The following is a 23477-nucleotide window of genomic DNA, read 5'->3' on the forward strand; positions in this document are numbered from 1 at the left end:
TGTTGCAGGTCTAATGAGTTGACATAACTGCATTTAGCTACTTCATACTGGAGTACCAGATTCAAACATTTTAGTACTGTAATTTAAAGGATATTGGCATTATGGCAGGTAAATGCAGCACCGGCTATTACCCTGCCCAATGTTATCCAGTTAAGTCACCATTCCTGGTAACTAGGTTTCCTTCCATGTAGCAAAGATGTGCTGCTGGGTTAATGGGACTAATAAAGGATGTTGACATTGCTGGGAATGAACAGTGGATGGAATGGTTTGATACATTTTCCTATAGTTTTTGATCCCTGATGTAAACTTTGGAGTTCTGTGCCAAATAATGTTCAACTAAAAGGTAGTCTTGATGCATTGATGTCTATCTTCAAGGCATTGGGAAGATAACACCAATTCTTGCCAGAGCAAATCCTTAGTCCACTAGCCAAGTTGGATTCTTTTTGGTGTGTGCATGCATCCGTGATGATGTCTTTCATGACTTACAAGGTGCGGAGAGAGACTGGCGTGCCACTCCTCACAGACATCTTCGCAGTATTTTCCCTTTATTTTACGAGGTTGCGTTGCAATCTTGACACTCAACCCAGCACGGATGGAAAGCGGACCCGACTAGTTTTGAACCCGGGAACCTCTGCTCCTGGGTCTGGCACTAATGTCATTGCGCCACCAGCTGGCTTAGGGTTGGATTATTCTTAAAATCTTACGTGGAAAGATTACTAACAAGTATCTACTTGAAAAAGATTCCAGGATTTTTTTTGTCAAATTTGGACTCAGTGATGCCTGGAAATTGATCTTTGGCTCCTTAAAAGAATTGGTTGCTGTTCTGGGAGCCTCCATGTTACCTAGCACCTTTCCTGTCCATGGTTCCCACAGTTGCCTCATTAGCCATCTTAATCAGTTACAGTGGAAGCAACTCATTGACAAGCCAGAGGGTAATTGCAGTTGGAGAAACTAATTTTATTGGGAATATTAAGTGTGATTAATTGTAACATTTCCATTGGAAGAACCTGGCAAGTAGAATGGAATGCCAAGCCAGTTCTTAGGCAGGGATTTTCCGGATGAACTTCTGGAACCACATATAGGAGGTAGCTGCACAAAGTCCATACCTTTCAAATAAAGAAAAGATTGTGATAGAAATGAGAGGACAACAGGTTGAAGGTCTAATGATGGATTACTGATGAGGTGTTTAACGGCACAGACATGGAGATGTTCCCACTTGTTGGGAAAAGGAAATTTAAGGAAATATCAGTCAAATCAATAGTGAACCTAAAAAGGAACTTCCTTTTCTTCAACGCATTGGGAAAAGGAATTTTCTTTTCTTCAAACCCCCCCCCCCCAAAAAAAAAGACTAGTAAGAACTTAATGACAAAATGCTGGAGAGACTCAGTAAGTTAGGCAGTGTCTGGTGGAGAAGTTGATCTTTTGGGTCAAAACCCTTCAGGACTATGGGGGGGGGGGAGGAATGCAAGCTAGCAGGTTATAGGTGAAAGGTAAGGGATGAAGAAAGAATCTTAATACGAGAGGACTGAACCATGGAAGAAAGGGAAAGAGTTGAACCAGAGGGAGGGGGTGGTGATGGGGAACAGAGGGTAGCCAGAGTAGTGGAAAGTGAGCAGGAGCAATTTTAAAAAGTTGGAGAAAACAATGTTCATGGCTGCAGGTTTGAGGGTACACAGCCAGATTGGGGGGGGGGGGGTTACTCATCCAACCTGAGTTTGGCCTCATTGTGGCAGCAGAGGTGGCCATGGACAGACATGTTAGAATAGGAAGTTAAATTGAAGTGTCTAGCCACTGAGAGATCCTGCCTTTTGCAGCAGAGTGAGGATAACAAAATTGTCCCTTTTGAGATATTGAGATACAATATCTGCCACCAGCAGACTTGCAGGCCTCACCTGTAAGGACTGTTTGAGGCCTTGATTGAAGGTGTAGGGGTAGGTATGGCACTTAACACACTTGCAGGGGTAAGTGCTGGGAGTATCAAGTGGACAGGGGGTGCCACATACACAGCAATCCAGATAGAGCAGAGGTGTGCAGGAAGCAGAACCATTGCAGACAATGTAGCAGAGAAAAAGTTGGGAAGCATTGCCAGTGTTGAGAGTTCAGGTGAGAACTAGTTCTGTTAGCCAAAGGGGGTGATGGTGGAAGGGTAAGGTCTACCATCCAGAAAGCCGCCTTCCTTCAGGGAATAGAAGGGCATTAGGGAACTAGGCGATCTGGCCTATGACCTGAAAATGATTGAAGCAAGGACAGCAATGAATTTAGAACTTAGAGGAAAAATAATTGGCATTTTAAGACAGAAATGGGTATAACAAAAGTTAAGTAATGAAGAGATGCAAGTTAAACATGGCTGACAATCAAGACTGGTCTTTTCCATGCAGTTCTCTTAAAACCAATGGAATCCTTCAACCCAGCAGCTCCAACTGTCCCCTTGACCAATATTGATTCCTGCTGTAATATTTTTAAAATGTATCCATTTCTTAAGATGTAGGTTTTTGCTAGCAAGGCCTGCAATATTGTCTATCATGGGGTATTCTTGATGGTAGTGGAAAGGCTTTGGGGTGGCATGACCTGATCCTATACCCTAAAAGTCAGACCTCCCAGTAACTATTCTGGTAACCTCTGTACTTTTAGGCCATTCAGTATCTACAACTGAAAAGATCAGCTCTTGCAATATCTTCTCTTTGATTGAGATTAGCCCTTTGATGGAGACTCAACCTAGGCTAACAGTCATGGTCTTACCAGGTTAGTATGTACTGCAGGTGTTCATTCCTCAAGGTGACCCGGGTCTGCCCGCCAACAGGGCCTCCAGGGACTGTGCTGTCTGTAAGAAACAGTGTTAAATGTACAAGGACACATATTTCTGCATTATGTGCTCAGATCATAAGGTGCATCACCAGCCATCAAGTAGTCTTTAATTTCATCAGAGACGGACTGAGAAAGGAATTTCTGCCCCTGGGCTGCCACCATTACTGTCACCCACACCATCCTGCTGGGCTGTTTCCCATCCCACCAGTTCACGTTGGTCCATTTCGTGAGGAGGAACAGAGGCCCCATTTGCTTTTAATAGTGATGGGAAGCAGAGGTCCTCCAAGTACAGATACACAAATCATTAAATGAGCAAAGCAAGGGCTTAAAGGGGCATGGGTTCCTTTTTTAAGAGGGATATAATTAAATAAGGGAAAAGTTATGTTCAGTCAGTACAGAATCTTGGGTGAGATTGCATGAGTATTTTGAAAAGCTGGCCATCACAATGTTTAAAAAATAAGAGAACCTGGAAAAAGTGCAAGAGAGATTTATTATGATGAAGACACCAGCACTGAGAGAGAATTCAGGATGCACTGAGATTACTTGGACTCTCTTCTCGCAAAGACTGATGGTATTACGATGGCGGTCTTAAAATCATGAAGTAATTTGTGGAGATGTTGGAGGCAAAGGTTGTCTTTACATGAGTGAGACAAAACAAAAATAAAACATCCACCAATCCCACTGGTGATGTAGAAGGACATGTCTTCATCATTAAATGAAGGGAATGTGCAAATCTCTACTTCCCAGACTGGGTGATGTGAAATGCATAGATGTATTTGGGTGCTTTATAAGGGAAAGGAAAAGGACTTTTTGATGTGATGTGGAGCCGAAACTCTGGCAAGAACCAGTTGAGCTAAATGGCTGTGAATTCTATGGTCCCACTTGACAATTCCATTAGATGCAGGATGAAGCAAATGTTGGAGCCCATAGCGCACAGCAGATTTAACAGCAAAACAACAAGGAAACATAACCGACACACATTCACACCTTGATACCCATCACAATCTCGCTCGCGGTTGAAGAATAGGTGGCTCTATCTGTTCAGGTGAAATGACTGGCAGGGCTTTTGATGGGCGAGGTGAGTGGCAGCAGGGCTTCTACATCGAGGGGCAACCGCAAAGGTAGACTGGAGCTGATCAGGCCTGGTACCTACCCACCTAGGCCATTCACAGCCAGCGTAACTGTGTGATCAGCCGGACAGAGGAGGAGGAGGGGGTGTTCTGTGCTGCTCTCAGCAATATCAAAGACAGCCAAAGGAAAAACATTAAAGGAAGAAAATCACGTGTCATCAAAACTTAAGGCTACCCGAAGCTCTTGTGAATGTCATTTTTGTAAAGTAATTGGTGCACTGCAAGCTCTGACAAACATCAATATCAGAATGACAAGGTCATTTGTAGGGATAAATAGTAGCCATGGTCTCCAAGAAATACTTGTCTCTTGAATGTGGAGTCTGGGCAACAATAGTGAATACCTGACATTAATACTTCTGTCTAGGCTGAAGCTCTCCCTCAGTCCACCTCCCTTTGACAGTACAGCACTGCCTCCTTTTACCTCTTTCACAATCTGGTGCTCCCTTCAGACTGTGGTTCCAACAGGGCAGCATTCACACAAAACTCCACTCCCAAATGCACCTTCCCCAACAGAAAGCAGAGAAGAGCTCCCCGAGTTCTGCCCCAGTGACAGACAACACTGAGAGATTTGCCTAATAGCTCGTGACCAACATGCTTACCAAAGTCCGCATCAATGAGGATGGGCTCCGTGTTAGCAATCCGTGCCATTGCCTCTACGTCCCGGTAATGCCAGCAGTTCCTCTCAACGTCGTTCTGAGGGGTGAATGGTTTGCGCGTTTCAGACAGTCGAATGACCCCAACCAGATCCACCTCATCTGTAATCTGGCAGAGTCAACATATGAATTCCTGAGGATGTGCTTCACAGCTCTTCATAGTTACAGAGCCAAGCTAATGATTTTTCACTGCCGCTGTAGAGAGGGTCCCATTAGTAGCTACCCTGTCCACCGGCAGTCTACAATTTGGGCCTAGCTTCCTTGACCTCATGGCCATGCAAAGTCCTGTGGGGAAGGACAGTAGTCTGGAGTTCTGCTTCTGGACTTTGAAGGGCTCTATCTGTTGGGGAAGTGTCTATCACCCCAGGGGGCATCACGAGTGGCACTGGCGACGCCCAGCAATTCCCCGATTGAACCCTAGCCTTATCTCAGGACAATTTACAATGACCAATTAGCCTACCAACTATGGGAGGAAACCAGAGCACCCGGAGGAAACCCACGCGGTCATGGGGAGAACGTACCCAATCCTTACAGGCAGCGGTGGGAATTGAACCTTGATTACCCGTGCTGGAAAGAGCTGTGCTAACCACTACGCTACTCTGCCACCTTGACGTAAACAATGTTAACATCACTTTATGTATTGACACTAATAATATTTTGAAATAAAAATATGGTCACAAAAAAAATCAAACTTTATTCATAATAAAGGAGAAATAATTCCCAAATCTGGACTCTCTCTGCTGGCCAGAGGGGACCCTTTATATCTCCACTGGTTAAAGGTCCTCAGTGGAGTCCATCGACCCACTGAATCCCCTCCCATCGAGGTTTCTACCCAGCCCCTGATACTCCTTTAACGCTCCACCTGCTCCTCACCTGTCCTTTTGTCCTCGTGTCCGGATTGATCTTCCTCTTGGGTACAAAGCCCCTGTTCACAAGAATTCGCACTCTGAAAGGTAAAAAGCACAAGCCCGGTTCAGTTCAGGACGTTCTACTAGCCGTGAGCTCTGCACGCGGTCTGACGCCAAGTGTTCCGTCACCACTCTTGCCGTCCCAGGGCGGAGGAGAACTGTTGGACGGGAAAACTTGTACTCGCCACAGTCTGAGCATTCCAGTCAAGCTGTGCTCACCCTCTTTGGAGGATTTGATAGAGGGGGTGCTAAATATACCACATGGGGTCACTGAGCAGCAGAATTCTAATAAAGAAAAATCCCATTACGTGGGCACGACCCTGGCATTGAGCAATCATGAACTGGATACCAGCTTTTCCATAGTAAAAATTGCCCTTAAAATATTAGATGTTCAATTTTCTCTTAAACTTCCATATAAAATACAAATGATCTCAATTTGAGTTGTGGAAACTTGGAGAAAAACGGAGAGCGTTTGTGGCTTCTGACCTCTTGGACTCGGTCTGAGAGTCTCCTCATGTTCCTGTGCAGGGACAGAGAGTCTTCCTGCTGTTGCAGTTTAATAGATTCAAGGGACTACATGGCTTCCCCTTGCCACTTCCGACACTTGGGAGCACGGGGAGCAGCTGTCCCTCTGACCTACCCCAGATCTGTGCAGTCAAACGGTGTGATCACGTTGGCGCCGCTTTCTCCGCTGGAAGTCAGGCGCCCCGCCTCCCGTGCCTCCCTGTCAGGGTCCACCAGTGACCGGGGCATGATGTAGAGCTCCGTGGAGTGGTCAAACCTCCCGCGTACCCGCACCCGCCGGTACTCCAGCTTCTTCACTTCCAGTCTGCTGCGGGGCACAACGCACAACGGTGAGAGCTAGTGTAACCACGGAAACAGCACTAATAAAATAAGCCGCAATTCTAAACCCGGGACCCAACCAATTACTCATCAGCACAACGGGTCAGTGCACTCTCTCTGGTCCTTTGGATTTAGAGATATTGAAAGAATAATTAACGTGCGAACTGTTGAAAGTCAAAGTTACTTCAAGGACAAGGGGTCAGAGTTCACCCCTACTCAAGGGCAGGAGATGGAGTTACTCCCTGTCACAAGTCAGAATTACTTAGTGGGCAAAGCATCAATCATATTTTGGGGTCGAAGGTTAGCTAAGTGGAAAGCATAAAGCTACAAACCTGAAATAATAAGAGGTGGTGCCTGAAATAGTCAGTGGGCCCAGCAGCTTCTGGGGAGAACAGAGCTGCCATTTCCTGGTTTTTCTGACGAAAGGTCATCAACCTGAAATGTTCACTGCTCCTCTCCCCATGGTTGCTGCCTGATCTGCTGAGTATTTCCAACATTTCCTGCTCTCAATTTCAAAGTTAAGTTTTCCTTTCAGCCAGGGATGGGGAGGAGCAGGGTAAGTGTTACGCCAGGGAAGGGGCAGCATGGGTCAGTGTCACTCCGGGGGTAAGGGCAGGGCGGTGACGGGGGAGGGTTTAGTGTTCCGTCATGGAAGGAGGATGCTGGCCATTTTACTTACTCCATGGGAAGAGGCACGGGGTCCGAGCGGCTTCTTTCTTTCAGTTTGTCGATGAGCTGCAGCTTCCATTTCCGACGTTGAACCTACGGGAAGGGAAGGGTGAGGGTGAGGGTATCAGAGAGGGACGTGCAACCCCATGCAGCAAGACAGGGGCTTGGTCCCGCACAGGGAACCGAGTGGAGTGGGGCAGTGACGCTGGGGCAATGGAACATCTCAATACCCTTCTCTGGTTGCCTTCCAGCAGGGGAATGTCAGCAGGAATTAGTCATACTGTTCGACCCAGATCTTCCAACTCCACAGTCATCCTTAATCACAGCTGGCCTCACAGTCACCGAGACTGCACGCAGAACACCGAACCCCAATCCCATCCCAGACACCTCACAATGACTTCCTGCTCCAGTCTGCTCCCAGGTTCCCACAATAAGCACCGACTCCTGCCAATCACTGCCGACACCCACCCCAATCCTTGACCCCCTCACAGTAAGAGCTGACTGGCAATTTTTTTTTAACATAGTGGGATTCATCAATACCTGTGTGCCCTTGCACACAAAACCAAACGTGCAGATGCAGACAGCAATTAAGATCAATGGTAGTGCTTGTAAGAGGATTTGAGTGCAAGAGGAGAGACACTTCCTGATGATACTGTATACATTTCCTATGCCCTGCCCCAGAAAGGCTCCATTTGTGATCGAGCAGGGGATCGCAACCTGGAGTTTTCACAGCAGGAGGTGAAAAAGGCGAATGGTGTGCTGGCATTTATAGCAAGAGGATTCAAGTACAGGAGCAGGGAGGTTCTACTGCAGTTGTACAATGCCTTGGTGAGACCACACCTGGAGTACTGTGTGCAGTTTTGGTCCCCTAATCTCAGGAAAGACATTCTTGCCATAGAGGGAGTACAAAGAAGGTTCACCAGATTGATTCCTGAGATGGCAGAACTTTCATATGATGAAAGACTGGATCAACTAGGCTTATACTCGCTGGAATTTAGAAGATTGAGGGGGGATCCAATTCGAAAGGGATTGGACAGGCTAGATGCAGGAAGATTGTTCCTGATGTTGGGGAAGTCCAGAACGAGGGGTCACAGTTTAAGGATAAAGGGGAAGCCTTTTAGTACCGAGATGAGGAAAAACTTCTTCACACAGAGAGTGGTGAATCTGTGGAATTCTCTGCTACAGGAAACAGTTGAGGTCAGTTCATTGGCTATATTTAAGAGGGAGTTAGATATGGCCCTTGTGGCTAAAGGGATCAGGGGGTATGGAGAGAAGGCAGGTACAGGGTTCTGAGTTGGATGATCAGCCATGATCATACTGAATGGCGGTGCAGGCTCGAAGGGCCAAATGGCCTACTCCTGCACCTATTTTCTATGTTTCTATGACCCCTTGCTGAATGGTATTGGTCCAAGGCATAAAAACAGTTGGGAACACCTGACAGAGGGAGGGAAGTTAAGATTCACTGGACTGATTCCTGAGATGGCGACGGAGTAGTGAGCAGGTCCAGACCTGCACTCTCTGGAGCTTAGGAGAATTTCAGAGATGATGCTGTTGAAACGTGCAAAATTATTGTGGGGCCTGGCGGGGAGGATGTTCCCCTGGTACCGAGTTCCCAAGTACCTGGTCTCAACTGGGAGAAGATTTTTCTTCATCCAGAAGATGGTGAGTTAGTGGAGCTCTCTAACCGAGAGGGCTGCGGGGGTGCAATCACTGAGAATGATCAAGGTAGAGGTTGACAGATTTTTAAATTTTAAGAGAAACAAGGATTAAGAGTGCCGAGCAGTGGTAAAAGATAAGCTATGCTCCACAGGATGAGTGTGAAGGGCCAGAGCAGAGAATGGGAGCCATTCTAGGGCAGGAGGGTCAGGGGAAGCAGTGTGGGTGTTAATGTCCCTGACTGGTGAGGAGAAAGGGTCAGGAGCTCCTCCTGATGAGGGGCCCGAGATCTGATACATTAACCTCCTCTTTCCACAGAGGCTGCCTGAGCTGCTGAGAGTTTCCAGGTTACTTCAGATTTCCAGCATTTGCAGTTGTTCGACTTTTGTCAGCCATGATCTGATTACACGGTGGAGCAAGGCTCCTGCCTCTATTTCTCATGTTTTCTGACCCGCCACCTCAGAACTGCCACCAGCCCAAACCCAGTTTCCCTGGAACCATCCCACAGTAACAGCAGAAACCTCCCTCAGCTCCATTCAGGGCCCCAAACAGTCCCTCCAGGTGAGGCAGCGCGTCACCTGCAAATCTGTCGGGGTCGTCTATGGCATCTCACGCTCCCGATGAGGCCCCTCCTCTCCGGTGAGACCCCTTGTAAGTTGGGGTACCACTCGGTCGAGCAGCTCCGCTCCATCTGCCAAAAGCAGAACCTCCCATTCCCATTCTGACGTGTCGGTCCATGGCCTCCTCTCGTGCCAAGATGAGGCCATGCTCAGGGTGGAGGAGCAACACCTTATATTCCGTCTGGGTAGCCTCCAACCTGATGTCATGAGTATCAGTTTCTTCTTTTGGTAAGAAAAAACTCCCTCCCCCTCCCTTCTTCTTTTTCCCACTCTGGACTTTTTACCCTTTCTCACCCACCTATCACCTCCCCCAGGGTCCCCTCCTCCTTCTCTTTCTCCTACGGTCCACTCTCCTCTCCTATCAGACTCCTTCCTCTCCAGCCCTTTACCTTTCCCACCCACCCGACTACACCTTTCACCTTCCCCACCCCCCTCCTTTTTATTCTGGTATCTTTTCCTTCCTTTCCCGTCCTAATGAAGGGCCTCGGCCTGAAACGTTGACTGTTTATTCATTTCCATGGACGCTGACTGACCTGCTGCGCTCCTCCAGCATTTTGTGTGTGTTGCTTTGGATTTCCAGCGTCTGCAGAATCTCTCGTGTTTATGAGAAACTCCACCTGATTCCTGACCCCCGCCCCAACGGCTGCTGAAACTCAGCCTAAGCCACAAAGAGTTTCCCTTAACCCTCGCCCCCCCGCCCCTTGTACACCTGGCCCAGACCGTGAGCGTGCACCAAGCTGCTGTGATACCTGCCAGGTTCCAAGACCAAAGGTGGCAACCGGGATCAGAAGCAGGGTCCACTTCAGGAAGGAATCCTCTGTGCCCTCGGAAATGGTTTCCGTGGAGCTGTGTGCCACATGATGCCTCACGACAGTCCCTGAATGATAAACACAGTCCAGGGTAAAAGCAGCGTCTGGGAACTGAGCTTCAACAGCCCCAAAACTGAACAGGTCTTCCCAGGATGAAGGGCTCTACGGAAAGGAGTCACGTGCTTGGGATAATGGTTGATCGACTGAAACACACTACAATGCAGGAGCCCATTCAGCCTCTAGAGTTTAAGTCAGCCCCCCCACCAGTCTCATTCACCCACTTTCTTTCCCCTGCAGTAGATTTTCTCTCACATGCCCATCAACGCCCCAACACTCTTATCATTTACTTTGGCTGTGAGTTCTCCCTAACCTATTTCCCTCCCAGTATGAACACGTTTGGGAGACGAAAACCCAGAGCAGCCTGGGAAAAGCCATACTGTCACACGAAGAGCATGCAACTGCACGGAGGCCGCACTCGGGGTCAGGGTCACGGGCAGGGCTCCTGGAGCGGTGGGGCAGCAGCACTACCCGCTGTGCCACCCCATCGAAGGGACGCAGAGCAACGTCCCTCTGGGAGGCTGGTGACTGATGGGAACTCATTCAATCTCTTTGCGGTGGTGACGGGCTTTTGCAACACAGTGGGAGGCCTGGCTCTGGGGGAAAGTGGAGCTGAAGTCAGTGAGCAGGGGAGCTTGGCGAATGGTCAGGCTGGCTCAAGAGAGCACAGAGCTGACTTCTGCCTCTACTTCTTGATGTACCCTTCTCATCCCCCTTCAGAACCACCCCCCCACCCCCTCCCCATCTCCCACCTCCAGCCTCACAGCCCGTGGAGATTCTGCAAAGTCTTAGTCACTGCATTCTGCTGTTATTTACCTACGCCCAAAGCCCTGGAGTTACCTCCCTAAATCCCTTCACTTTAAGATTCCACTTAAACACGGTGTCTGCACTAACATTTGGTCATCTTTCCTAACTCCTCTGCACTATGTTAGAAGCATCACGTTACAAGACTCCTCCTTGCTTGGATGTATGGTGCTTGCTTACCTTTCGCCTTCCCCCTAGCAAAGTGGCCATTACTGATGGCTTCTGCTGAGCGATTCTTCAGTACCTGTGGAATAAAAAAAAAAGAACTGAAGAAAGCCTGGGACCAGTACCTTTGCTCAACTCTCCATCCTCACACTCATGGTCGGTAAGACCAAAGAACTGGTTGAGGACCTCAGAAAGGGTAAGGTGAGGGAACACCCGGACCGAGTGAGCAATTTCAAGTTCCTGGATGCCAACATCTCTGAGAATCTAACCTGAACCCAACATATCGATGAAACTATAAAGAAGCTAAGACAGCGGCTATAACATGGAAAGTAAAATACAATGTTGGAAAATGCACGCTCATGCACTTTGGTAGAAGAAATAAATGTGCGGACTATTTTCTAAACGGGGAGAAAATCCAGGAATCTGAGATGCAGAGGGACTTGGGAGTACTTGTGCAGAACACCCCAAAGGTTAACTTGCAGGATGAGTCAGTGGTGAGGAAGGCAAAAGCAATGTCAGCATTCATTTCAAGAGGTCTAGAATACAAGAGTAGGGATGTGATGCTGAGGCTTTATAAGGCACTGGTGAGGCCTCACCTTGAGTATTGTGAACAGTTTTGGGCCCCTCATCTTAGAAAAGATGTGCTGGCATTGGAGAGGGTGCAGAGGAGGTTCACAAGGATGATTCCAGGAATGAAAGGGTTATCATACGAGGAACATTTGATGGCTCTGGGTCTGTACTCGCTGTAAGTTAGAAGGAAGAGGGGCGATCTCATTGAAACCTTTCAAATGTTGAAAGGCCTAGACAGTGTAGATGTGGAAAGGATGTTGGGGAGGTCTAGGACAGCCTCAGGATAGAGGGGATCCATCTAAAACAGATGTGGAGGAACTTCTTTAGCCAGAGGGTGGTAAGTTTGTGGAATTTGTAACTAGAAGGCTGCTGTGGGTGTATTTAAGGCAGAGATTGATTGGTTCTTGATTGGACACGGCACCAAAGGTTACGGAGAAAACGCCGGGGAGTGGGGCTGAGGAGGGGAGAAAAGTATCAGCCATGATTGAATGGTGGAGCAGGCTCGACGGGCCTGATGGCCCAATTTTGCTCCTATGTCTTATGTACTGTGGACAATATTCTGACTGGTTGCATCACCATCTGGTATTTGGGGGGCTGGGTGGGGGCTACTGCACAGGATCAAAATAAGCTGCAGAGAGTTGTAAACTTAGTCAGCTCCATCATGGGTACTAGCCTTTGTAGTATCCAGGACATCTTCAAGGAGCGATGCCTCAAAAAGGTGGCATCCAACATTAAGGACCCCCATCACCCAGGACGTGCCCTCTTCTCGTTGTTACCATCGGGAAGGAGGTACAGGAGCCTGAAGGCACACACTCAGCGATTCAGGAACAGCTTCTGCCCTCTGCCACCTAATTTCTGAATGGACATTGAACTCATAAACATCATCTCACTACTTTTTTTTTGTTTTTTTTGCACTACTTATTTAATTTTACTATATAATATACATTCGTTCACACTGTAATTCAGGTTTTTTTTCTCTATTATGTATTGCATTGTACTGCTCCCACAAGTTAACAAATTTCACAACACGCGCTGGCCCTGGTGATATTAAATCTATCCTGATCCTTTCCTCTCATACTGATTCCACGTGCTCGAGTCTGGAAAGAGGCCATTCAGCCCATCATCGTGGTGTGTCTCTTTGAAAACCTGCGGGACATGAAGTGGTTCAAGTGGTAGAGCTGTTGTGTCACAGCTCCAGTCCCCCTGGGTTTCAACCCTGACCTCCTGTGCATCTTGTCACTGTGACTGGACGGGACTCCCTCCCCCCGGCTGTTCAGCTCTCCTCTCAATCCTTGCTCGACATAAACTGTCCTTAGTGGGCGGGTGAGAGTTGGGGTCTGGGTGGGTTGATGGGAACGTGGGAGAATAAACGTGTGGTCGTTGATCAGGGCAACTCAGAGGGCCTGGGGTTTCTATTTCCGCACTGTGTTTCTCCATAGCTACTTACGGCACCAAAAATGTCACATTGGGACAGTCGAGCCCTGATGGTACACAGTGACGGATCTGTCCACACCAAGTCTAGTCTAGTGGCATGCAGTGACAGACAAGTATCTACCAGAGCTGCACCCATGCTGTGAAACGTCATCAAGGCTGTACCCCTGTGACATACAGAATCAAATGTGTATCCATCCCTGCGACCCCTCATATTGACTGGTATGGGAGCACCAATGCCCTGAAACTGAAAGTCCTATAAAAAGTAGTGGTCATCACGGGTAAAGCCCACCCTACCACTGAGCACATCTACTCGGAGCGCTGTCGTAGGAAAGCAGCATCCATCACCGGGGACCTCCACCACCCTGGTCATGCTCTCTTCTCTCTGCTGCCATCAGGACGAAGGTACAAGACCCCACACCTCCAAGTTCAGGCACAGTTATTTCCCTTCAACGATCAGGCTCTTGAAGCAAAGGAGATAACTTCACTCACCCCATCACTGAACTGTTCCCACAACCTATGGACTCACTTTCAAGGACACTTCAGCTCATATTTGCGATACTTATTGCTTATTTTTTGTATTTGCAGTTTGTTGTCTTTTGCACACTGTTTGTCCTATTGGGTGTGGTCTTCCATTGATTTATTATGGTTATTGGATCTATTGAGTATGCCTGCATGCAAATGAATCTCGGGCTTGTATATGGTGACATATGTACTTTGATAACAAATTTACGCTGAATTTTCATATAAATTTGCTGATGACACAAAGGTTGGAGGTGTTGTGGATAGTGTGGAGGGCTGTCAGAGGTTACAGCGGGACATTGATAGGATGCAAAACTGGGCTGAGAAGTGGCAGATGGAGTTCAACCCAGATAAGTGTGAAGTGGTTCATTCTGGTAGGTCAAATATGATGGCAGAATATAGTATTAATGGTAAGACTTTTGGCAGTGTGGAGGATTAGAGGGATCTTGGGGTTCGAGTCCATAGGACACTCAAAGCTGCTGCGCAGGTTGACTCTGTGGTTAAGGCGGCGTACGGTGTATTGGCCTTCATCAATCGTGGGATTGAGTTTCGGAGCCGAGAGGTAACGTTGTAACTATATAGGACCCTGGTCAGACCCCACTTGGAGTACTGTGCTCAGTTCTGGTTGCCTCATTACAGGAAGGATGTGGAAACCATAGAAAGGGTGCAGAGGAGATTTACAAGGATGTTGCCTGGATTGGGGAGCATGCCTATGAGAATAGGTTGAGTGAACTTGGCCTTTTCTCCTTGGAGCGATGGAGGATGAGAGGTGACCTGGCAGAGGTGTATAAGGTGATGAGAGGCATTGATCGTGTGAATAGTCAAAGGCTTTTTCCCAGGGCTGAGATGGCTGGCACGAAAGGGCACAGTTTTAAGGTGCTTGTGAGTAGGTACAGAGGAGATGTCAGGGTTAAGTTTTTTTCCACAGAGAGTGGTGAGTGTGTGGAATGGGCTGCCAGCATCGGTGGTGGAGGCGGATACGATAGGGTCTCTTAAAGAGACTCCTGGATAGGTACATAGAGCTTAGAAAAATAAGGGCTAAGGGTAACCCGAGGTAATTTCTAAGGCAAGGACATGTTCGGCACAGCTTTGTGGGCCGAAGGGCCCGTATTGTGCCGTAGGTTTTCTACGTTTCTATGTAAGTATTAGTAAAATGCAGGAGGCTGGGAAGAATGGATTTCACCTGGGGAATTTAATAAAGTGAACTCTTGCACTGTGAAAGCAGCTTTACACCAGGCAGTGAACAGTTCAGCTCTGTGTAGGAGGGGATGCCCGACATAGTGGTCACTGTGTAAGTGAATGAAGTATGTTAGGCGTTTCAGTGAGATACAGAACATACCTACCTACTTTGTACATGCTATCACTGCAGTGATGCAGAACGCACATAGGAGTTTTTGGTTCAAATGAGTAAATTATAAACAGATGTAGAATGGAGAGCCAGGCTCCACCATCTGAGGAACCAAGACAGGCCTGGACAAAGAATACTCGTGTTACTAACAACACACACACAAAAGTTGCTGGTGAACGCAGCAGGCCAGGCAGCATCTATAGGAAGAGGTACAGTCGACGTTTCGGGCCGGGACCCTTCGTGTGGCGGAGTGGATGAAGAGTTTATTAACCAGCACTGGGTGTAACTGGGGCGACAGGTAATGAGAGCCCCTGGGGACAGTGAGTGAAATATCCAACGCCGGCAACAGTCACACTGCGCAGCGAGGAAGACCTCGATGATGGGCGGCAGGCAGCTCGCAACCCGAGGTTCCCCACCCTCACCCCCAGACACAGGACAGGACTCACCACGGACCCGAGGAGCCGCGACCTCCGGAGCAGCAGAAACATCCTCTCGAGGAACCGGAAACACGGCCACGGTTCCGGGTTGCAGCCGCCGACCACGCCGGGAGGGGCTCCGTGTGTGCGGGAGGCAGGGATCGGGATCGGGAGCAGCCCGGCCGTCTCCGGAAACAGAAATACCCTGTCTCGGGCAGCGTTCAACAACGCCTACCCCTCTGCCCAGTTTAAATCCCAACCCCGGGACTCTGTTAACCACGCTTTGTCCATTTTGTAAATTAATGAGCGTCGCAGTCATGACATTTAAGAAGTTCATCCGGACAGGAGATGCAGCCTGGGGTGCATTATTTTTTAACAAAAGGAGTTGATACCTAACCACGGACAACCAGAGGACGCTCAAATCTCAGATCAGATCCTCTAAAACAGAATGAGTGAATCAGGCACAATGCTTTCTATTGATCATTGTTCGATTCCCATAGCGATCCAGTGTTCAATGATGAAGTTCAATTGCTTTTTCACATCCCGAGGTGAAACGAGGGGACTTTGACAGTTGCAGACAAGGGAAGAGGCAGTTAAATTACAATTCTAATCACTGTTCAATCACCTCTGCTGGAAGTGGTAATGTGTGCAAGGCCATCGCTTCAAAAGCTCGGTGTTACTGGCCACACATCAAATACTCATCTTTGTTTGGGTGAAGTCCCAGCAGGCATTAGATGTCTGTAGGTTAATCAGACAGCAAAAAGGAGGGAAAGTAATGTACGAGAATTCTTTTCCGCTTTCCTAAATATTGCTGGATGGTTAATATACATCCTTCATATTTTCGTGGTCATCTCCCCTTCTCAGTGTGTAGATTTGATTTCCTTTATCCAATGTATCCTAAGGCAGACCTGTCTTAGAGACCTATAGCGAAGGTTCATTGTATTGATTCCTGGGATGAGGAACGGACAGTATTTTCTGAAATCTAGTTAAATGAGACATGATCATTTTAAAATATAAAACAAAATGTTAAAGGGCTTGACAGAATAAACTTCTTGGATAGAAAGGATTTTGTACATTCTCCCTATGACCGCGTGGCTTTCCTCGGGGTGCTCCAGTTTGCACACACATACGGGTTCAGGTTAATCGCTCGCCCGGGTGTGATCGGGAAACACAGGCTCATTGGGCCTGTTGCCGTGCTGCTTCTCCAAGTGAACAAATAAAGTTTTCCACTAAGAGTCAGGTTGTCAGGGGTTAGGGATTAGTCATTTATGGCACATAACAGGAAATATTTCTTTACTTCAGGTGGTGCAATTTTTTGACTAATATAATGCTCTAAGGGTTAATTAAAACTATAGAATATTGGAGACCCTCAGCAAATCAGGCCACAGCTATAAAGTGAGAATCAGTTTCAGCAGGTGAAAAGTAACTCACTATGAACTTTTCTTTGTATTGTATTTATTGAGATACAATGCAGAACAGCCCTCTGCACCTTCAAACTGCGCCACCAGCAACCCCCGATTTAACCCTATCCTAATCACTGGACAATTCACAAAGACCAATTAACCTACTAACTGGTGCACCTTTGGACTGTGGGAGGAAATCAGGGCACCTGGCGGAAACCCACACACGCCGCGGGGAGGACGTACAAACTCCTTACAGAGGGTGTTGGGATTTTTGCTATATTTACATTATCAATAATAACTTACAATTAATTCAAGTGTTAATCTTCTTTGCAACTGTTGCCAAACCTAATTATACACATGTTTTTATTTGTGAGTCACTGGGATTTTCAAGATTCCAGATTCAAAAAACTTTATTGTCATTCTAACCATACATCAGCCCTGCAGGGCAGAATGAGACGGCGTTTCTCAGGGGCAGTGCAATCATAACATAACAAATGCAACACTAAATAATAAACATAACAATAAATAGTAAAACACAACAGCCACATGTCAGTTAAAATCAGTTTAAGTGTCCAGTGCAAGTTAAAAGTGTCCAAAAAAAAGTGCACACAAAGACAGTTTTTAAGTATGTTCAAGCCTGCTGAGAAATACTTTGCGTATCAGGGGAAACAAGGCTTATGGGAAGATGTACGATATTGAAAACTAATCCAATTTTCATGTAAGTATGGAGGGCAACGTGACCCACTCTGCAGCCAGTTAATTTTTTCTTTTCTTCCCAATGATTGCATAATATATTAAAACGACACAATGTTTCTGTATTTATGTACTAAATTCACCAAAAATCAGTGAAATGAGAAAAAAATTGAAATGAAAGGTCAAGAAAATATGAAATAAAGTAGGCAAATCACTGTCAATGTACACGTGTATAAAATGGATCTAGGGAAAGGGAAAAAGTGCAAAGGAAAGTTTACACACTTCTCTGCCACTTTCACAAAATAATCATAATGTGTAAAATCACATCTCTTCGTGGTTCAGTAGGTGGAGATAATCTGTTTCCATCTTCTCCTCATTAGTACAAATTTTCCTTGTTAAGTACTGAATTCATGCAACCCAGTTTACACGTGCATCCAAGTTCATTTCACATTCTTTCAGTCTGTTTGGTCATGGTATCTGTTGCTGCTTGCTCCATTCACCCGTCTCACAAGATGCACCATCCTGTTCCCACTTTGCTTGGTCAACAGTTTGTAACTTAACATACACATAAATGGAAAATAAAACACTTCGTACTAATGATAGGGTCTATTCATTGCCCGTCATGAGATAATCATTATATATACCTTATTCATAATAACCTCCAACTACTCCAACCAACATGTTTCTTTGACTGTCCTATTCTTCTCATGGCCTGATAACGCAAAATAAGCTTCTGTTATGTTATGGCTGGGATGAAACAATAAGATAACAAGCATAACCTCAACGGTATTCTTAGAACATTTTTTACATTTTCAGTACATTGTTTCATCCTCAAGACATGTACTTGCTCCTGCTCTTCCTTCTTTCATCACAGGTTGACTAAGGAGAAATTGTCCAACAACCATCACCAGTGAAGTTATCGCTCTGTTTGACTGCGGGAATGCTGGAAGAGTTGAAATGTTATCTCGTCTTCCCAGAGTCTGCATTTAGAATGATTGAGTTCATGGTTTTAGGTATCTTCAGTTTGGGAATTTATAGCTTTTGTGATCTACAAAATTTTAGAATTACAGCTCTGGGAGCAGACAGTGTTTTGATTCACAATATTTCAAATTTATAATATTTCTCTGTTTCTTTCTTGCCCTTATCAAAGAATAAATATCTGTGGGAACGGAATCTACTTGCACTCCACTTCAGCTTTGTTTTATTTTCTGCTTTTGACTCCTTTTGGTCTATTTGTATTTTTGTTAATTGATTTCAAGGGAAACAAAAAAATTGTGTGCAATATTACTGATGGGTGACAGTCTCAAACGCAACAGTAGGTCTTTAAACTCTTTGGTATATTCATTTCTCATTGAAACCTACTGAATGTTGAAAGGACTAGATAGGGTGGAAGTGGAGAGGATGTTTCCTCTGGTGGCTGTATCCAGAAATAGAGGGCACAGCCTCAAATCTGAGGGGCGACCCTTTAGAACGGAGGTAAGGAGCAGTGAATCTGTGGAACGCTCTGCTGCAGACTGTGGTGGAGGCCGAGTCAGTGAGTATATTTAAGGCGGAAGTTGGTTGTTTCTTGATCAGAGGATATGGTGAGAAGGTAGGTGTATGGGGTTGAGTGGGATCTGGGATCAGCCATGATGGCCTAATTCTGCTCCTGTGTCTTGTACTAACAAAGGAAGTTAAATTTCACAATTCCAGGGGCATTTCCTCTGCCGTGTAATGCCAAGGGAGTGCAGTCATGTGCAATGTACATTAGAATCATTAATTCTGAAACCACACACCCATTGTTATGCCATGGAAAAGCACAAACCACAATATAGTAAAACTGCAATATTCCATGGCACTTTTGGGTCAGAAATTTAATTGGTCCTGCATTTGCCTCACTCTTTAATAAACTAAGTTCATCTGTCTATAAATGGAACTGGGAACAGCATTGTGAACATTGTGTGGTTAATTCTGTAGCTGGATTTAAAAGTTGAAGCACATGCATGTTTTGGCTCTGTTTAAATTCACTGATTTTCCTGAAAAAATCTACTGTGTGACATGTGTAACTAGTATAACTATACTATTAAATAAATGTGTTGAAATAATACGAGTAACTTTCCCCTCCTTTCCTCTATTCCCCACTTTGACCTTTTACCTCTTCTCACCTGCCTATCATTTCCTCCCTTCTCCTATGGTCCACTCTCCTCTCCTATCAGATTTCTTCTCCTGCAGCCCTTGACCTTTCCAACCCCTCTGGCTTCACCTATCACCTTCCAGCAAACCTCCTTCCCCTCCTCTCACCTTTTTTATTCTGGCATCTTCCCCCTTCTTTCTCAGTCCTGAAGAAAATCCTTGGTGTGAAACATCATCTCTTTATTCATTTCCATAGATGCTGCTTGCCCTGCTGAGTTCCTCCAGCATTTTGTGTGTGTTGCTTTGGATTTCCAGTACCTGCAGATTTTCTCGTGTTCATGAGTAATATTTGATAGTTTGGAAAATCTGCTGCTGTAGTACAATCAAAGTGCTGAGGATGATGGATTATCAGAACATAGAACAGTACAGCACAGTACAGGCCCTTCGGCCCACAATGTTGTGACAACCCTTAAACCCTACCTCCCATATAACCAGCCCCACCTTAAATTCCCCCATATACCTGTCTAGCAGTCTCTTAAATTTCACTAGTGTATCTGCCTCCACCATTGACTCAGGTGCATTCCTATATCCTAATTTGGGACTAATTTGGTCTTCAAGTCGTGGGGGTAATGGCGTAGACATGTTGAGACACACACCTTTGGGTCACCAAGCAACATGAGGTGGGTAGGCTGAGTAGGGATCATGGTGCACCCTGTAAGGAATGAAGCATTTACCATCGAGATGAGATGCTGGGTATTGGGTCTGAGATGATTCATGGCATTGTCTTCTTGCAAACTTACCAGACCCCACAGCTGAATGGTGTAATTTAAACAGAAATAGGGCTGCAAACATGAGACTCTCCCCACTGATTTCCCTCCTGGTACTTTTCTTTGCAAGCTGAACAAGTGCCACAGCTGCCCCTACATCTCCTCTACCGTTCCTCAGAGTCCACATCTCGGCTGACCTCACCTGGACTGCCTATATCTCTTATCAGGTGGGGAAGGCCCAACAGAGGCTCTACTTCCTAAGGAAGCTAATGCACGCTCTCCTCCCTCATCACCTGCTGATCAACTTCTATCGGACAACTATAGAGAGCCTCCTGACGTATTGCTGTGCAGTGTGGTTTGCCAGCTGCACAGAACAGGACAGGAAGGACTTGCAGCGGGTGGTGAGGGTAGCAGAGCGGGTTATTGGCACAACATTACCCTCCCTCAGAGACATTTATACTGGCAGACTTCAAAAGAAGGCTACTTGTATTTCAAAGGATCCCACTCATCCTGGACATCACCTGTTTTCCCCTCTACCTTCTGGGGATACAGAGCATTAAGGACAAAAGCAAACAGACTCCTTAACAGCTTCTACCCACAAGCAGTGAAATGTATAACACCCCCTTCCCTCCTCCTGCCCTCCTCCTAAGACGGCGACAGCTAAATGCATCACACTTCCAGGAATGGCGGGTGTGCAATAGTCCTACACCCCCATCCATATATTATTAATTTTGGACTGCACTCCTGAGGTTTTAGAGTTTATTTTATGTATATATTCTTTGTCATGCTGCAAAACATTGAGCTGCTAAACTGTGTTTCATTGCTCCACAACAATGACAATAAAGATATTCTTCTTCTTCTTCTTCTCCTCACTACCATTTCAGGTCCCAAAGAGTCCTTCCAGGTGAGGTGAAACTTCACCTGCAAGTCTGTTGGGGTCATCGACTGTATCCAGTGCTCCTGGTGAGACCCGACGTAGACTGGGAGACCACCAAGCACCTTCATTGTCCGCTACAAAAAGTGGGATATCCTGGTGGCAACCCATTTCAATTCTACTTCCCATTCCCATTCCCATTCCGACATGTCGGTCCATGGTCTCTACTGCTGCAATGAGGCTACACTCAGGTTGGAGGAGCAACACCTTATATTCCATCTAGGTAGCCTCCAACCTGATGGCATGAACACCAATTTTGCGAACTTCCAGCAATTGATGACTATCTGTATTCTGTCAAGTAGGAGGCCGTGCACAATTCTGATTTGATGGAGGCAGACGTGAGAGCACGGAGGAACATCTGGTGAACCTTCTGAAATGCCTGTTTCGCTGCCGCCACTACTGTATGATCCGAAATCTCCGGAGGGGAAGGCCCCGAATCCTCGGCTTTGCCTGTTGCTTGGCGGCCGGAGTCGAAGCACTCGGCAGAGATGGTGCTCAGTGCTTGGTGTCGGAGGGCTGGTTGGAGGCTCGAAGTTTTCGGACAGACTCATGAATCGGACTGTGGTCAGGTGCTTCCAGGGTGCTGCATCGGCAAGTTTGCGGCGCTGGAAGCTCATGGCAGGGAGAGTTTCTTCCTTCCGTCTGCATTAGATGATAAGTCGATCGGGACTTTGAGACTTTTTTTACCGTGCCCATGGTCTGCTCTTTATCAAATTACGGTATTGCTTTGCATTGTTGTAACTATATGTTATAATTATGTGGCTTTGTCAGTTTTAGTCTTGGTTTGTCCTGGTTTTTTTGTGATATCATTCTGGAGGAACATTGTATCATTTTTTAATGCATGCATTTCTAAATGACAATAAACGAGGACTGAGTGTCCTCATAATCTAATCTAAATTGCACCCCACTTCATCATTCCCCCTTTCCAATTTCCTTCTCTCACCTTATCTCCTTACTAACCCATCACCTCCCTCTGGTGCTCTTCTCCCTTCCCTTTCTTCCATGATCTTCTGTCTCTCCGATCAGATTCCCCCTCCTCCAGCCCTTTATTTCTTTCACCAATCAACTTCCCAGCTCTTTACTTCACCCCTCCCCATCTTCCAGTTTCACTTATCACCTGCACCTGGTACCTCTTCCTCCCCTCCCCCCACCTTCTCCCCTTCCTTTCCAGTCCTGATGAAGGGTTTTGGCCCGAAACGTCGACTGTGTACTCTTTTACATAGATGCTGAGTTCCTCCAGCATTTTGTGTGTGTTGCTGAGGAATAGGGCTGATCGTGAGTTGTCTCAGATATATATTCATATCAAAACACTTCAGCATCTTGCCAGTCTTAGCTTGCATGTGCTGTATGCCTTGCGTTCTCTGTGTTAAAGTCCATCGACCACATGGTGGAGTGCATTGCAATTTACCAAAGTGAGCTCTGCGTGCACAAAGTTTCCAATCAGCAATTAGCTGTCAAATAACAAAAGGCGGTGTGTCAATTTGCTGCAGAAAATTATAGGACTTCCAGTCCCCAGTATCTGACCAACCTCAAACTCACAGCTGACAATCACCTACTGAGCTGCAGCTGACAAAAATTAAGCCTCATTTTTGCCCTATCAGATGATAATATATAGAAAGCCACTGTTTTGAAGTAGATTAGGGAATAAACTTTTCACTTCCATGCTTTAACAATTTTGGGATGAAATCCCAAACTTTAAGGCTTTAATCAAATAATTGTACAGTCAGTTCCAAACATCTTCAGATATATCAACATGTATTAGTGATTCAGATTCTTCATTTATTAATGTACAAATATATGAATTAGGAGCAGGAATAGGTTACTTGACCCCTCAAGCCTGGGTTTGGGAGTTTACTTGACCCCTTATGCCTGTTACATCATTCCAAGGCTGCTCTAAACTCAATTCTGCATTCCACCTTTGTGGGTAACCTTTCACCTATTTGCTTATTAAGTATCTACTGCATCTATTGATCTTCATCTTCAAAGGTTTTGCTTTATTATCCTTTGAAAGAAAAAGAAATGCCTTATTTGTCTTAATTGAACGACTTCTTACTTTAAACAGTGATTTCTAGTTCTAAATTCTCCCATAGGAGGAAATCTCCTTTTCTCAGTCACCCCTCAGGACTTTATATGTTTCAATCATGTCCTGTCTTACTCCAGTG

General features: G+C 46.2%; 1 protein-coding gene across 2 annotated transcripts; it reads right to left on the minus strand.

The window, feature by feature from the left end:
* Positions 1–922: 922 nt before the first annotated feature.
* surf1 (SURF1 cytochrome c oxidase assembly factor) lies at positions 923–15543 on the minus strand. Of its 2 annotated transcripts, none has more exons than XM_072240460.1 (9): positions 15437–15543; positions 11135–11198; positions 10034–10161; positions 7019–7101; positions 6137–6325; positions 5462–5534; positions 4535–4697; positions 2740–2821; positions 923–1106 (listed from the first exon to the last, which is right to left on the minus strand). In XM_072240460.1, exons 1-9 carry the CDS (start codon positions 15476–15478, stop codon positions 1040–1042), a joined length of 891 nt encoding a protein of 296 aa, XP_072096561.1. In that variant the 5' UTR covers positions 15479–15543; the 3' UTR covers positions 923–1039. The 2 variants fall into 2 exon arrangements, with proteins under 2 accessions (XP_072096561.1, XP_072096560.1); XM_072240459.1 differs by having other exon boundaries at positions 924–1106; positions 6137–6328; positions 15437–15542.
* Between the last annotated feature and the right edge of the window lie 7934 nt (positions 15544–23477).

The sequence above is a fragment of the Mobula birostris genome, chromosome 22 (genome assembly GCF_030028105.1).
Source record: "Mobula birostris isolate sMobBir1 chromosome 22, sMobBir1.hap1, whole genome shotgun sequence".
NCBI lineage: Eukaryota > Metazoa > Chordata > Chondrichthyes > Myliobatiformes > Myliobatidae > Mobula > Mobula birostris.

Coding starts and splice junctions, on each gene's coding strand:
- surf1 (XM_072240459.1), bottom strand. CDS start 15,478: ATGTTTCTGCTGCTCCGGAGGTCGCGGCTCCTCGGGTCCGTG. Junction 10,162..11,134: donor TGCTAGGGGGAAGGCGAAAG/GTAAGCAAGCAC, acceptor TTTATCATTCAG/GGACTGTCGTGAGGCATCAT. Junction 7,102..10,033: donor TTGGTCTTGGAACCTGGCAG/GTATCACAGCAG, acceptor CCCTTCCCGTAG/GTTCAACGTCGGAAATGGAA.